Source organism: Lutjanus erythropterus, chromosome 5, assembly GCF_056507025.1.
Source record: "Lutjanus erythropterus isolate fLutEry1 chromosome 5, fLutEry1.hap2, whole genome shotgun sequence".
Lineage (NCBI taxonomy): Eukaryota > Metazoa > Chordata > Actinopteri > Lutjaniformes > Lutjanidae > Lutjanus > Lutjanus erythropterus.
The window spans coordinates 21,410,825-21,427,664 of NC_139321.1; the positions used below are offsets into that span (position 1 = coordinate 21,410,825).

Genomic DNA, 16,840 nt, shown 5'->3' on the forward strand with positions numbered 1-16,840 from the left:
GACACAACATGCAAAGTGTGTTGTAGGGAGTGAATCATTATCTTTTTTTTTCTCCAGCACCACATCTGAACTCTTTTTCTCCATTGTTACCCTCTTCCACCATCCCTCTCATTTTATCTTCCTCCTGTCTCATTCCTTTGTCTCCTAATCCATCTCTCTGTAAATCTATCACTCCTTCCTACTGCAGGCCTCAGTACTACAAGTTGATAGACGAGTGTGTTGCTCAGATCGTGCTTCACAGAAATGGAGCGGACCCTGACTTCAAGTGCCGTAACCTCAGCCTCAACATTGAGGGCTTGATAGGTGAGTTGTTCGACCACAACACACCCAGAACAGTTCTTTCTTTTCTCAGGTTGCCATCTTGCCCATCACCCATCCCCCTTAAACACAATACATGTACTTACATGCACTTTCACAAGCATTAAAGAACAACTCAACACAAAAATACACATGTACCAGATAAACCAAAACATTGTTTCACAGTACTGTGAAGTTTGAAACTTTGAACCATATTTCGTCTTTCACCCCACCCAACTCCAATCACTGACACAATTGTTGTTTTGCTTGTCAATGGCTATAAACCTGTTCTATATTATTTAACATTAAATTGGTTATGATTCATGTTACGTTGTCTATGTACATGGTTGACAAATGTGTAGTGTTCTAGAAATGCCACAGGGTGGAGCCAGAGAGGAAATATGTAGCAGTGTAAGCTCAATTGTGCTACAGGTTTTACAGTCATAGTTTGCAACTTTATCAAGAGGACAAAAGCTTTATGAAACGAAGCAATCCCAGAGACCGTTTTCACAATATGAGTGGGTGAGATTTCTTTGTCCTCTTCTATAGTGTGATCCTTGACATAAAATGATAGATTGGTTAGATGGTAACTCAGGCATTGTATTTAAAGTCTTAATATAGTAAAAGTCAGCAGTGCCCAGCTACATGTGCGTGCATGCATTCCCTATGTTTAAAGGATAGGTTCACAATTATTCGACTCTGTCTTAAGGCAAATATCAAGTGCCCATATGAGCATTGAAACCGGTTTTGCTTGCTTTAATCATTCCGACTTTTCACACTGGCCATTCAAAGACATTTCCCTGATCTGCTTCCAGTCAAAGTGACACAGGAACAAAATCTCCAGTCCTCATTTTGTGCAAAAATACATTCCAAAGTTTATCTGACGTTAAAATTAAGCTTCAACAGTCTGTGTTAAACAAATCAGGTAAGTACTTTCCAATGTGTTCATTTAGTAAGGCCTGCATGATATGGTAAAAAAAGGTATTAATTTGACAGATACTGTGATTGCAGTTTGATTCACCATTAATGGGAGTGATCCTTTTTGGAACACAATTTTCATTTTCACTGAAAAATTATGTGACATTTGTTGGGGTCTGTTTTCCTACATCTGGAGAACAAGATTTGTAGGCCAGGGCACCACTGCAGCACTCTAATTCTTCATTACAAGCCTATTTTGTCACACATTTTTCCTTCATCAAAAAATGTGAATAGTGTATTTAACCATATTGAGATTTTGATAATATTTTGATTAACTGTGCAATCCTGTGTTCCCTCTTTGTATTACTATGCCTCCACAGCAGCTTACAAGAAATAGCAGCTGGGGAAACAGAAAAAGGGAAATTTGATTAAATCAGATTGCTAAAGCCTGATGTTAACTTCAGATAAACTTTGAAATATATATTTGCAGAGAACAGAGACTGTAGACCAACCCCCTCCCCATCCTTTCCATTGGAAGTGCATTAAGAAAAGATCTTTTAATGACCAGTATAAAAAGGAGGAATGATTAAAGTGAGCAAAAACTGTTTTATCTTACAGGCACCTGACTATTTTAAGACAGACCTGGAAAACTGTGAATCTGTCTTCTAAGTTCATGTGAACACGACACAGAATCCCTACCAGCTGCTGTGGTAACACAGACTTTTTTTATGGAGATGAAGAAAGTCTTACGATGACCACTGATCATGTCATCTCCTGTCACCACTGAATACAAACATTAAATACTGAATTTTGCTGAAATGTGTGGATGTGAGTGACAGCTATAAATGTTGACTAGGAAACACCTGCTGACTAAAGTAAACTAAACCAGAACAGAATGGAGGTGCAGGACATGTCTCAAGAGTTCAATACTGCTTTATGGCAGGTCTCCGTTGCTCACCACAGGAGGCTCTAATTGCACTGCTTCTAAATGTGTCCTGACACACACACAGGCTGGCTGGCCTCCTTTAAGGCTGCCAGAGTTATTATCGGTGGAAAGCAGCCCAATTCTGCCCTGCATGCATTATTTAGTGTTTTTCTTTGAACTCTGAAATTCAGCACAGTTTTTTCCCCTACATTCTGGCTCCCATAGTGCTCTCTATTCGAAGTTTGTCCCATTTAGCCTAGCTACCATGACAGAAGTAGCAACCCCCCCCCCCCGCCCCCCCCCCCATTACACATCCAATAACCATGTAAACTCCTACAAAAAAATGCACACTCTGAAATTGTATGTGGGTTGGCATATTATTCTGAGGTTCTTTCATCCGGCAAAACCTTCTTTCACAAAAATGATTTCTCATTTTCTCTGCCTTGCTTACTAGTTTATCCAAATATAAGAAATCCTGCATAGTTTCAGCTCCCTTTTCCCCTCGCTATATTTTCATTGCAACTGAAGACTTAAACTTTATCTCTTTATAATTTGTATAATTCCCTTTCTACAAGTTTATGTAATTTTCTCATTTTCTGTTTTAGCTTTTCACAGCTCTCCTATCTCTACTATCTATCTGTTTGATCCCTCTCCTGGGCATCATGATTAGCTGTCTTTGATCCAGTGACTTTGTGGCATTCATCTTCATGTTAATTAGCTCTTTTATTGCACATGCTCGGCAAGCCCTTGGGCACTGAACCACCTGTAGACCCTGCAATTATTCTGTAAAAGTACCCTGTTGGTTAGCCTGTGTCCTTCTCACCCTGTCCTCTGCCAAGCAGAACCTCTGATAATGGATTACTCCCAGACTGTTATATGGTTTTTCTTTTATTTTTACAGTCTGTCGGAAACAGGAGGGGTGACTCACCCCTCCTGTTTCTTATATTCCCTGAATATAAGACTTTGAAATAACATGGGTGAGATGTATTTCACATAGAATGAAATTAGTCTTTTCCCACTTCTCTCTTATAGTCAGACAAAGGTGTATGTGTGGGACACTTAAAAGGTAATGATGTGTAGAAGCAACATGCAACAGATTGCATCCTGTTGTAATGAGATGCTGCCACAACCAGCTTGACTTTGAGTAGGGAGACAAAGGAAAAATAGGGAGACACACTGGACACTTGCTCTGCGTGTATGTGTCTGTTTATAAATATGTGTGCAAACAGCATGTGCCAGACTCAAAGGTGCAATGTTGCCATAGCCAGACGTGTGCAGGTCTGTTGTCTGAAATCCTTATCTTATCCCCTACCTTTTCCTCTTTTCTCTCTGTCCTCTCTGTTTGTCCACAGACAACATGGTGGACCAGACCAAGGTGGAAACCAGTGAGGCAAAGGCAAATGAGCTTGAGAAGAAGGTGAAACGCGCACAAATGAATTCACTTTGAATATCATAAATGCACTCACACGACAGCATGCTTTCATATTTATGTGTCAGCCCTGCAGCATAAAAGCTATTACAATCACACACACACACACACACACACACACACACACACGAAAGAAAATCATACATTGTAAAAGCCTAACTTTCCCCGTCATACAGAGAGACACATGTGGATTGTAATGAAATTCTATGCGACCAGTGTCTGGCTGACATGGGATGACAAATGAGAAAAAAAAAGAGAGTGACTAAGAGAATGAGCATACACATGTCTGACAGCCACCCAACAGACAAATACTCTGGCTAGTAAAAAATACATGCAACACTTACACATTCACACAAGGGGGTAAATGCCTTGATTGCGGTGTGCTGCTACCCTGATGTCGCTGTCCCAGTGACAGGATAATTGCAAAGAGGGAGCTGAAACTACCCTTCATTCAGGCACGCATAAAGACACACACTCTCACATGGGATCATCCACACAAGCACACATTACATGAACACACTTGGATTAATTTTTGTTGACCACACACACACACCATATTGCTGGTTGTGTATGACACGGTAATTGCAGGCAGTCTCTGGCAGGAATTAGGGATGAGTCTGTCAGGACGCTGACAGCGAGAGTAACGGATCTGCTGTCGGCAAATTAAACAGCCATGTGTGTCTATGTGTTCATGGATTCATCTGTTTAAATACTCTTATCCTGTTTGTCAAGTGTCCTAGAGGACGTATCCTTGAAAATTTATGAAAGTGAGAAAATTAAAATTGGGGGTAAAATGTTTCTGTATCTCACTTTTTTAATGCATGTGAATGTTTTAAAATCGAAATGAGAAGTGAATTCATACAAGTGCACTGAAGCATCCTAACTCCATAACTGATACTAATTTGCAGTGTAAATTATACAATGAAAGTGAAAGCACTAGACTGCTGGAAATGGCCTCTACAAGTCTTTGAGATACGGAAACTGCTACAGCTTGAAGAGGGTGGCTAAAAGCATGTGCGTGCAAACACACACTGCTCCAAATATTTCATTGGAGAACACTGGTGTTTTGAAAGCTTCAGGGTTGATAGTTAGACGTGATGTTTTTAAAAGATTGTTTAAAAAATCATTTCATACATGACTTCTTGCACAACCTTAATCCTGTAGCAGAGCACCTCCTGAATTGTAGCAACACCAGATCCATTCTTTGTTCACAAGATCTAAAAATCACGAGCAGAAAAACCTGTTTTTGTTAGTCGGTCTCACATTATAGCTGATATCAGGCAGCAAGAAAATATTTTAATAATACATTAATAATATCTAGTATTTAATATTTTAACACAAATGCTCACAGATGCTTTTTCTCATACAATTTTAGTGTTGTATTACTTAATGCACAGTGTGTTTTATTTGCAGACTTCTGCAACATTTGTTTTCCAGGTGGATGTTGCTGTCACTGACAGTGCTAAAAGTAAAATAATTACCTGAATACACACTGCTCAAACATGTCAGGAACACCCTTTTCACAACAGTAACACAATATCTGTGCAGTCTTGGTACTAATTTTGTCAGTGCCTGAATTAATCAAAATATTGTTTATAGCCCTTAAGATGTTGTCTCTAATAATGAACCACTACGCAAAAATTGTAAAGTCACCAAAAAGTGTAACCCTTTATGTAACCCTTATGCTCTTACTGAGCCTGTCCCTGTCTGTTTCCCTTTACGTGGTTATTAGCTGGACGCAGAGTTGACAGCACGGCACGAGTTGCAGGTGGAGTTGAAGAAACTGGAGGGCGACTATGAGCACAAGCTGCAGGACTTGAGCCAAGAGAAGGAACAGCTGGCCTCTTCTAAGCTGGAGCGAGAAAAGGAGAACCAGGGACTACAACAACAGCTAAGCACTCTGCAACAGCAGGTACACACAATTTCATACATACACACACACACACACACACACACACACACACACACACACACACACACACACACACACACACACACACACACACACACACACACACACACACACACACCTGTCCATGTGGGGCTCAGTTCCTTTTTAATTCAGATAGCTCAAAATCTAAATATAAGCTGTTGGCGTTTTTAGTGTTTTTTACTGTGGAGTGTTGAGCCAGTAAGTTAAATGTGACAAGTTCTCTCAGTAAGTTTTTCACTATGTGAATTCATCTTTGAATAAATGCTTGGGGTCACTGAATTAAATGTGACTTGAACCCAGTTTGATAATTCCAACAGTCTTTGAGGCATGTTGACCAGCCCAAACAGACTTTATAAAGTACTTTTATCTTTGCTTCATGCCATTGTCAATAGAGAAGACCCAAAACAGTAAGACAGAATAAATGAAGATTGAGTTAGACAATTGATTTGGTCTTTGTTTAATTTCCTTGAAACACACAAAACAGAGACTTTTACTAAATCTGAATGAGGTAAAATATTTTGAGGCTTAGAGAAATGCAATATTGCTGAAGTCTAAGTACCAAAAAGTTGTCCAACATCCATGCATATCCACACAAACACAGAAGCCCCCTGGCCTTAATGATTTAGCCAACTCCTAGCATGGCATGAAAAGAGGAAGAAAACTAAAAGGATAATGTGAAAAGAAGCCAAATCCTTTAGAGATTAAGAAACTCAATAAAAATAAAGAAAGTGGGAGAATGTGAGTATGAAGAGTGACTAAAGGGAGAAGAAAGAAGAAGAAAGGGAAAGGATCGAGATGGGACAAAGTGAATTTTTTAAGGCCAAGATACACGCAGGGTGGTGTGTGTGTGTGTGTGTGTGTGTGTGCTGGTGTGTACACTCATACAGTAGGGAGGCAAAGATGAGGATTGTTTAGCTGTCAGTGTCCTGCTGCCACACCAGCTGGACTCTGCCTCACAGTGACACCCAAACTCACAAACACACCAAGTGACCCAGAACAGTCTGCCTCTGTGCATGTGTGCGCATAGTACCACATAAAGTTGTTCCTGTGTGTGTCTGTCAGTAAGGGAACTACACTGCTTCCAAAATGAGCCTTATCCAAAGTGGCTGATGCCAGCAGAGTCATCTTCTCACCACACAAAAGCCCAAACACACAAACACACACACACACGCACGCATATATACACACACATTTGTCCAATGCATCGACAGCATCATCATCAGCCAGGCGTCTAACAAGCTTCTCATACTAAGATGGCTCACTTTCTCTGTGTTTGAGGCACTGCCCATCGAAGATTTCTTCACATGTAGAGATCTCTCACTGTCCCTCCGTGTGATGATGTGCCCAGCTCTTCATCTGCTGCCTCACTAAGAAAGCTTGCCTCAGAGGCCCTTTATGTCTGTTACTGTCTTTTTTTCAAAGTCAGAGGAGGGAACAACACAAACAATTTGTTATGCTACAAACAGTCACTCTTTCATACACATACATGCACTTAGTTTACACTTTACACACCGAAGAAACACATACAGTACATTAACTTCTCTATACACGTACGTTTTAAATTACATATAGTATATTCCTATTCAAACCTAAGTCTTATTTCATATGCCAGTATTAGCTGGCGAACTTTATTGACTTGGACTGTTTCTCAAGCATTGGCACCTCGCTGATGTAAATACTGAAATTAGTGTTTCAATGTTGAAATAAAAAAATTATTTCACCCTCACTTAGAATTTAGAAGTTTTTCCTCCTCTCTAAAACTTTTCTTTTGAATTCCTCTGTGGACTTAATTCCCCCCTGCTATGTTTTTCTCTCAGCGCCTTGTACTCCGTTCTCTCCCCGTCTCTCCTAAAACTCAGTCCTGCCAGGCTTTAATCTCTCTCTGTGTCACTCTTTCACCACTTTTGTTTTGCCTTTTGTCTCAAATCTAATCACTCTGCTGGCATGGAAGTTCATTGGAAATGGTGGAAATTGGCAAGTCTATACAAAATTAATGTCAGTTCAAGAACTTTACATCAAACAACATACAGTCAAGTAGGGCTGGGCATATGTCTTATAAAGAATCTGTATTTGTTTCTATGCTATTCCACAATATATACAATATATATGTGTGTATATGTGTGTGTACATATATATATATGTATATGTATATATATGTGTGTATATATATATGTATATATATATATGTGTATATATATGTATACACACACACACACACACACACACACACACACACACATATATATATATGTATATATATATATATATATATGTATATAATAAATGTAATCACTTAACTGTAATATAGCCTTTCAGACAAGGAAAAGACAATATTAAAAATCTAAGGCCGTATCTAGTCTCATATCACCATATCATTACAGTATATCATATTTATAATCACATAATATATGTTTTTTTTCTTTACAGATTGAAAAGCTGTCTAAAGATTTGGAAGAGGCCAAAACTAAAGTTATCACAGTTACTGTTCCTGTGCCAACACCTGGTTTGCCCCCTCCACCGCCTGCCCCTCCTCTCCCTGGCCAGAATGCAGGTATGCCCCCTCCGCCCCCACCGCCGCCCCCGCCCCCACCCCCACCCCCACCCCCACCAGGCCATGCAGGCATACCTGCTCCCCCAATCCCTCCTCCTTTACCGGGTCATGCCGGTATTCCCCCTCCGCCTCCCCCACCTCCTATACCAGGCATGCCAGTACCTCCACCACCACCGCCACCCCCACCTGGGATGGGACCTCCACCACCCCCACCACCACCTGGGATGGGACCTCCACCACCACCGCCACCACCTGGGTGTCCTGGTATTCCTCCTCCACCGCCAGGTCCAGGCATGCCTCCACCCCCACCATTTGGCATGGGGGGCTGGGGGGTTCCCGCTACACCTTCACTGCCTTTTGGGCTTCAGCCTAAGAAGGAATACAAGCCTGAGGTCCAGCTGAAGAGAGCCAACTGGAGAAAGGTCAGTCCTAAGATAAGTGGTTCAGTATATTATCAATATTCAGAGAGTTGCAAAGTTGTCATTTAGTTTATCATCTGGCGATGTATCCTACATTATTTGATTCGTAACATGACATAACTTAGCTGTAGCTACTTAGCATGAATTTTCAGTAACATATGTTACTAAGTAATTTAGGTGGGTACTCTCAGCCACAGATGTTTGGTTGAATTTAACTTATGGCATCGTCAGAAATTTTTCAACTTCCAAGTTTTTCACAACATCTTGAAGAAGTTGATTTTACTTGTGTCATGAGCAGGGGTTGCAGTGAACAAATATTTACCATCACTGGCTCATTCATTCATTCATTCATTCATTCATTCATTCATTCATTCATTCATTTTGTCTTTTTGGGGGGCGTCTGAAGGCCATCCATCATTAAAACATTGTTAGAGCAATCTACCATAACATTAAGTAATTCACATGCAGCACTGTTAAACAGTACGTTGCGCAGGTTACCAATCTATCACGAAATCCCACATTCAGAGTTGTTACTATTTACTGGTAAGGCACAATGGCCACAGTGATTTAGTGCCCTCTGCTGTCACTGTGGGGATAAAAAAGAATCATTCATCTGTGTTGTGTGGTGTTGACATGAAAATGTATCATCTTTTTTGTATAACCTTTCGCTCCATGCACTTATAAATGCATAATCTGTAAGGTTGTTCTTTATGTTAAGTGTTATTGATCTGTTGTGATCTAGTTATTTTTAAGAATTAAATGCTATTTAATTGGTTACGTCTGATTATCATTAAAAATTAAAATTAAAATATTGGGTATTAATAGGATATGACAGAACTTTCCTGACCTATTATTATTATTATGATTATTTTGACAGACAACAAGAAAGTCTAACACAGCCTCTAATCATGATGATCTGTCTTAATGGCAAAAACATCAGTGTTTAAAATGAGACGGTTCTGCTATGTATATCCTTCTATGACTAATATAGCAGGCTGTATTCCAGCTCCTCATGATCACATAAGCATATAATGCTTATATTAAAAAAGGAGGGATTTAATATAAATACTTCTGATGTAAGTAAATGTCTTTGTATTGTATTTTAGTTTGTATTTGTAGTTTTATAATACAGCTTGAAATGGCTCAGGGTTTGCTTTTTTGTGTGCAACAGTGTAAGGGAAATGTGAGATGGAGCTTAAACAGTGAGATTCGACCTAAAGTGACTTGCATGCATACGTGTATCTCATGACTATGTGCTTCATGTTCTTCTCCTCCCTCTCATCTGTGATGGTTAAAACATCAAAACGGCCCTCTGTCTTTCTTTAGCCTAAAGCTACTGTTTAATGGCTTCGGCAGACTTCATCAGCATTTAGCCTCTCTCTCTCTCTCTCTCCCTCTCTCTCTCTCGGGCTAGTGAGAGTGTTTGACGAGGATGTCACAGAAATTGCTTTTTAATAAGCCTTCTTCTTTTAACTGCGCCACTGAAAGATAATTAAATTGCTGCTAGAAAGGACAGTATTCTTTTGTAATTTAAATTAACTTTTTTCTGGCTTGGTCTCATCCTCCTTTTTGCGTGCACTCTGGCTTTCTTTCTTGCTCCTTCAGCTCATCCCCATATCACATTTCCTTTCCCTACTTTCTGTCTTTGCCGTCCTACGCCCCCATCCCTGAGGCTTTGTCCATAATGAAAGGACTGATATCTGTAAATTTACTACCACTGCTTTCTCACTCGCTCTCTCTGTTTCACGTTCTTTTTTTCTCTGTCCCTTTGATGAGAACACTTGGAAAGTGAAGGAAAAACATACAAAGTTAATTGTGCCTTGTGACCAAAATAGAGACAGAGCAACACTAAGAAAGGGAAGGATGCAGAGAGTAAGGGTGAGGAAAGAAAAGAAAGAGGGAGAGGGAAGGAAGTGGAACCCTATGTATTTCTTTGCTTTTCTTGTGTGTGAAGCTCAAGACGCTTTGTGGTAGAGACAGTATGCAAAGATTAGAGAAAATGACTACTTCTATCCTCCTCTCCCTTTCCTCTTTGTGCCTTCCATCCTTCCTTCACCCTTTTCCCCTCCCTCTACGATCATACCCCTGCCTCTTCCTTTTATAGCCCTGCTGTTTCTTTTGTTCTGTCGACTTCTTTATCTGCTCATCTCATTGTTTGCCAGGTGTACAAATGACCATTTTTAGAAAATTGAGTCAATTTGATGATATGTTTATCACACAATACATCTCTCTCTTCTCCATTTTGTCTCACCCTTTCTCTCTGTGTACATACTGGCAATTCTCTCTCTTAGATTGGGCCGGAGGAACTCTCTGAGAACAGTTTCTGGACCAAGGCAAAAGAGGAGCTATTTGAAAACAATGAGCTCTTTGCCAAACTCACCTTGGCCTTCTCCTCGCAGACAAAGAGTGAGTGTGTGGCTTGTGTGTGTTTTTACTGCTGCTGTTATCATGTTGTGTTTCCTAGTAATGAGCAATGTCTTTCTCTGTTTCTCACCTCTCCCTCACCCCTCCCCTCTCCTCCCAACTCCATCTTTATTTCAATTCTCCTGCTCTGCTTCCGTCAGCTACCAAAGGTAAGAATATCACGCACACACTTCCATTTAGTTCTTTTTCCACACATCTTCTCTAGCCTTTCTCACCCTTCCCTTCCCCTGCTTGGAGGACACGCTGCACATTTACATTATTCAGCAACACTGTGTCAAAACAGCATCTCACACAAGTTCATGAATAAACCACCCACACCTGTGTTTGTGTGTGTGTTCATCTTCTCAATGTGCCCATGACTTGTTGTGTGGAGACAGAGCGCTCACTGTCGGGTGAGATGAAGTGGGACTTGGGGACAGAGGGAGAGATGGACAAAGGGAGGAGGGTAGAGGGAGGGATAAGGAGAAGGTCACTGATGTCCTTTGACTAGCCACCTGCTGTCCTGGCACAAAGCGCTGACACATGGGCGTACGCTCACACACGCACACCTGTCCACTCCTATCACCTTGTCCCAGTGTCACTGAGCCTTCTGCTCCAACTCCTCCATATTCATTCCATAACCAGGACACCAGGAAATCACAGACAGACAGTGTGTGTGGGTGTGTATATAATTCCATCTGACCTTCAGATTCAGTCTCAGCATACACACACACACAGACACACCTCTCATGCCATATACATAAACAAAAGTGCACATGCACACATGGCTGATGCGAGCTGTTGATGTCAGTTAAATGTCATTGTTGGCAGCTGTCCCATCTGCATTCACCTGTATGGCAAGTCCTAACGTCTGCCCGTCACTCCTTGACTTGACCCCCCCATCCCTCCCCCCCCTGCACACTCTTGGCCCATGCACCATGCCTCCACTTTTTATTGGCTGAGACAGCCGCCTATTCCGGTTGATGTCTAATAACCTTTTCTGAGAGCTGACTATAAAGACACTGTGGCCTTTTCATAGCCTCACACCTGTCTGTATGTCTGTCTATGTGGGTGTATTATATCTCTGTGTGTGTGTGTGTGTGAGAGAGAGAGAGAGAGAGTGTGAGATTGAGAGATAGAAACCAGTTTCAGTGTGTTTATTATAGTTTATTCTGTTGTTGATTTCTTATGCTTGTTTTGAATTGGTTGAAGTTTGGTAGTTAGGAATAAACATTCTTTTGAAAAAGAATCACATAGAGCTCTGTGTGTGCGCATGTGTGGATTCATCCACGCTATGTCTGCTCATGCAGATTGACCCTTCACCCCTTGTCCTTCCCTCTCTTGCTTAAACACACCGCTTAAGGCCAAATACATTCCTCCTGACCTTCCTATCCTTCTCCTTATCCCTCACCTTTGGGAACCCGGCTTCGCTCTTCCTCATCCTCCTGTTCCTCCTCCTCCTCTTGCGCCTCCCATTCCTCGTTACCCAGCAAAAACAGGCCAACACCACACTGAGCCACCGCTGACCCTTCCTGACCCTTCTTCCTCCTCTCCGTAAGCAGCCCAGCAGCACAGCTGGGTTTGCACGCACACACACACCCACACAGTCAACAGACGTGCAGGGGGGTAGCATGCTCTGGGCAGGGTCAGGGGTGACCTCTGAGGCTCGGTGGAAGAGCACAGAGCTGCTGGTGGGAGACACGCCCTCTGGCTGTACATGGCTCTCTCTTTTCCTCTTTATCTATGTAGTTATTCCTATTTTCAATCTGTATAGCGATGTATGTATCTCTGTTTTTGCTCCCCTCATTGAAAGCAGGGTCAAGGTCATAGTTAAATTCAGGCCAGTTTTACACTTCATGCTCCTGTTCTCTCCAGCTGCTGAGCATGTCAGTGTTCAACTAAACAAATTCTGGGAAAGTGTAAATTACAGAGGCGATAATTAAAAACTTTGTATTGGTTAGAAGTAGGGCCAGCTATTGGTATTCAATACCTTTTGAAGTAGTGACTGATGTATCCCAGTATCAAGTAGTATTGAAACTTCTCCAGTCTAACAATTTGTACCAGATCTAGAAAAAAAAGACATGCCGTGCCAACATGCCATCAAACCGTTTTGTGACTGTATGTATGCCTTTGACATTTGATGAAAAGGAAAAAAAAAACTGCATAAAATGCGCAAAGATTATTCAAGGAGTGGTTACTTTCACATCATGAGTATCAAATGAAGCAGAAGTAAAAGGCATCAAATGAAGTACTCTATTGGTATCAGTATCACTTTAAGGCCACTGGTATTGCTACTGGTGTAAAATGTTTTTAAATGATATCCAGCCCTGGTTCGGAGTGATATTGCTTTTGTTATGTTGAAATGGATTAGGACTGCACAATTAATCAAAATATTGTCAAATTGCAACATGGCCAAGTGCAATATCCAATTTGCAGTAGCTGCAATTTTTTGATAACGGAAAAATAACATTATAATGAAGTATTGCAGTGCTGCAGAGTTGACCTACAAATCTTGTTCTCTAGATGGAAGAAAACATTCTTGTTTGGTAGAGACTCCAGCAAATGTCACATCATCATCATGATTTCAATAGTTTTTTCAATGAAAATCAAAATTCTGATGAAAAAAATATCCTACTGCAATATTCGTCAAAATAATTGCAGCATGGTTTGTTTTGTTTTTTTTTAGCTGATGAAATTTGCACCAACAAGAGCCGATCCTGTGAAATCTTACTACTTGAAAGCCTAGGCATTCATATCAGTTATCTGCAGTTTGTTTATGTCAGTGTTATGAGTCTGTTATAGATCGTAAATGTTAAATAAATAGTGTGGTGTTGAATTGGTTTCATTTTTCTTTTTAAAAAGTACGAGTGCAACTGCTCTCATTTAAGTGCTTTAAACTTAACACACAGACCTTGTGCTTCTGCCTGATGAAATTGGCTACATATTTTCAACAGTGGTTCTGAGGTCAAGCAAGAACATAACATGTCCAGACTACTATTGGAGAAAAGTTCCACCTTCCTTGATTTATTCCAGTCTAGTCTCCTTTACCTCAAGACTTTTCACCTCTCAAACTACTTTACTTGCCTTGCGAACAACCATCACAGCCAAGGCCACTGTTAGTACTGTGCTGCTGAACATCTTATTTGCCAGGATGGACATACAAAACTAAGCTGTCATCATGGGAGCTGAAAATTATGCATTACATAGTCAGTCGATAAATTTAGCAAGGCCTTATTGAAGATGCAAACTGCCAAGGTTTTCAGAAAGTGCACCACCTCTGGGAGCTGTTTGAGCAAATTCTTTCAGACTTGCTTGCAGGCTACCTGCTGGCTTTATCTCTACGGTCCAGTGTATCCATGTGTGATGTTGATAAACCATCTTTTCCTCATTGACACATATTGGGATTGAAGGCACATTTTAACCAGTGAATGTCTTTGTTTAACCTTTAGCACCACATTTTGGAAGGAAAATATGTGAAGACAGATTCTTAATGAGACTGAATACTGCATTTTTTTTATGTTACTGAGCTTTTGAATGTGGTTGAACTGATGCCGAGTCTGAGATAATAGCAAGCTGTTCAGCTGTGCATTTCTAGTACAGCTTGGTGTGATATAAAATTCTATTACAAGCTACATCCAGAGTATTCACAAGAATTTATTGGTATGAAACTGGCCAAATTCCACAGCAATATTTGTAGCGGAGACATCATGCTATTATACTGCCATCTTCCTCCCGTCTATTCCTGTCAGACATGTGGAAAAGGCTATTATTTTTTCCCATTGTTGTGCTTTGCAAGTGTAAGCACTTATAATCGGAGACCTGATAGGACTGTTTGCAATTGTAAACAGCCGAGTTGTTTAGATGAGCAAGTATGTGCGACTGTAAAGTGGTTAGTGTGGTGTATGAGGTTTCAGGCGGCAAGCTTATCCCCACATTCTCCCTTAAGCTACTTTTTCTAATATCCTCACTTTGAAGTGCTTGTGTCTGCTTTCTACTTTTTGGTGTTTGTTTTCTTCCGCCTTTCTTATAATTCTGTACTCTTCTAATGATAATAACAAAAGTAATAACAACAGGTGAACAAAATCAAAACAGAGGTCATTATTATGCATAGCCAATATTTGGGAAAGAGCAGGACAGTGACAAGACTAGATTTCCTGCACTGTTCATCTAATATGGGTATATATATCCTGAACTGTTCTTTCTTCACTTTTTCATCTGTGTTTGATAGCAGGTGTCTTTTGAAGTCGGCACCTCAGATAGCCCAATTAGTAAAAGAATGAGAGGGAGAGCAAGAGAGGGAGAAAGGAGGAGGGAGGTGGGTGAAAAAAAAGACGTGTGTGCAGAGGGAAAGGCTGGGCTAGAGGGAGCGGTGGTGATTAATTTGATTCGGGAGAGAAAAGGAGAGAAAAGGGCCAGGAGCATATATGATTATTAATCCTCATAATGTGAGGATCATTTTCATATCCCAATTCTCCAGCCTTTACACCCTTCCCTCTTCCGTGTCTCTGTGTCTGTCGCTGTGGTTCTGTGGTCTGTTGTAGTACGACGACCTCATTTCTATTTTTCGGTAAAGAGGAGCCACTTTGTGATGCCATCCACCGTATGTATATTGCTGCAAAACACACCTACACAGGCGGCAGCACCTTCCTGTATCACATTTGCTTCCTATGAAACACAGACAAGTTTATTGCACATGAATGCATGTTTGTCAGTGCAAGGGTGTCTGTATGGTGGTGTGTGCTCGAGAGAGTGGGTGGGTGAGTGAGCTCAGCCACATTTACAAACCAATTATAGTAAGCCTTTTGATCTCCCTGTGTTCTGAAGAAATCAATTTCCTTCTCTGTAGGTATGTGTGTGTGTTCGTGTATTTGTGTTGCTAAGTTTCCTATTAAGTCTGTTCCATTTTTCCTGTTTCCACTTTTCACCTTAATGAGCCACCAATCAGCAAGAAAGTGCTCTGTGTGTGTGTGTGTGTGTGTGTGTGTGTGTGTGTGTGTGTGTGTGTGTGTGTGTGTGTGTGTGTGTGTGTGTGTGTGTGTGTGTGTGTGTGTGTACTAGCTGTGGGCCTTTCTCAGAATGTAGACCAATCAGTTAAAGGAATGAGATGAGATATGTAATATATTGGCAATAAAAGACCAAGATGCATGGAGAATTAAGGTGCGGTGTTGTTGATTAGGTCATTACATCATCTGCTGAGCACAGTTCAACACATTTGGTGACTTGTTTTTTGGACACTGGCTCAAGATTATTATTATTCAGAGAGAATGTCCATGCTAATGAAATAACTGAGGCAAACGCTTTTTGAAACGGTTTATTTTTTGACAGTATAGCAGAGTGATTGCACAGCTGTTCAGAAAATGTCAGCAGTGTGATATATCGTCACTTTAGACTTACCCTTTGGTCATTCATAAAGCACAGCTCATAGACAATACATCATGTGAAAAAACTAATGCAGTTTAGTGCCTCTTCTGATTCTATACCTGATGGCCACAGAATCGCTGTCAGAGATTTGACAGGCCTGAGAAATAACTTGCAAGTTTTTTGTTAAAAATGACCACAGGTGAGAAAGAGGAAGATCCCGCTTTTAACTTCAGTGGGCAGACCACTCCTTTCTTTCTTCCCCCTGTCTGGTCTTCCTCCTCCTCCTCCTCCTCCATCCCAGTTTCATAATCCTCCCCACAACCCACTACTAGAAGATGTTTGTTTTTCCACTGTTGGATCCCCTCTAGGTTGCAGCCAAGAAACATTTGTGAGTTGTGTGTGTTTGTGCGTACATTTGTGTGTATGATTGTGTATAATTAGGGAGAGTTTTAGATAACAGTTTATGGGATGTGTAGACTCAGAGCTGCAGTCTCCTGAGACTCTTTAAAATATGTACTAATAAAGCACTTAGATGACTAAATGAGGAATGGGCACACTGTATTAAGCCATAACAGTGTTTGGGCGTGCTTGTGCGATTGTGCTA

At 40.9% G+C, this 16,840-nt stretch overlaps 1 protein-coding gene across 1 annotated transcript in view; it reads left to right on the forward strand.

Moving 5' to 3' along the window:
- Positions 1-11,215, forward strand: part of diaph1 (diaphanous related formin 1) — a 51,709-nt gene extending 40,494 nt beyond the window's left edge. The window contains exons 13-18 of the mRNA XM_084719842.1: positions 188-303; positions 3,493-3,557; positions 5,302-5,481; positions 7,930-8,475; positions 10,764-10,878; positions 11,037-11,215. Of these exons, the coding sequence (XP_084575968.1) occupies positions 188-303; positions 3,493-3,557; positions 5,302-5,481; positions 7,930-8,475; positions 10,764-10,878; positions 11,037-11,101 (1,087 nt within the window). The 3' untranslated portion in view covers positions 11,102-11,215. The remainder of the gene's footprint in view (positions 1-187; positions 304-3,492; positions 3,558-5,301; positions 5,482-7,929; positions 8,476-10,763; positions 10,879-11,036) is intronic.
- Positions 11,216-16,840: the final 5,625 nt, after the last annotated feature.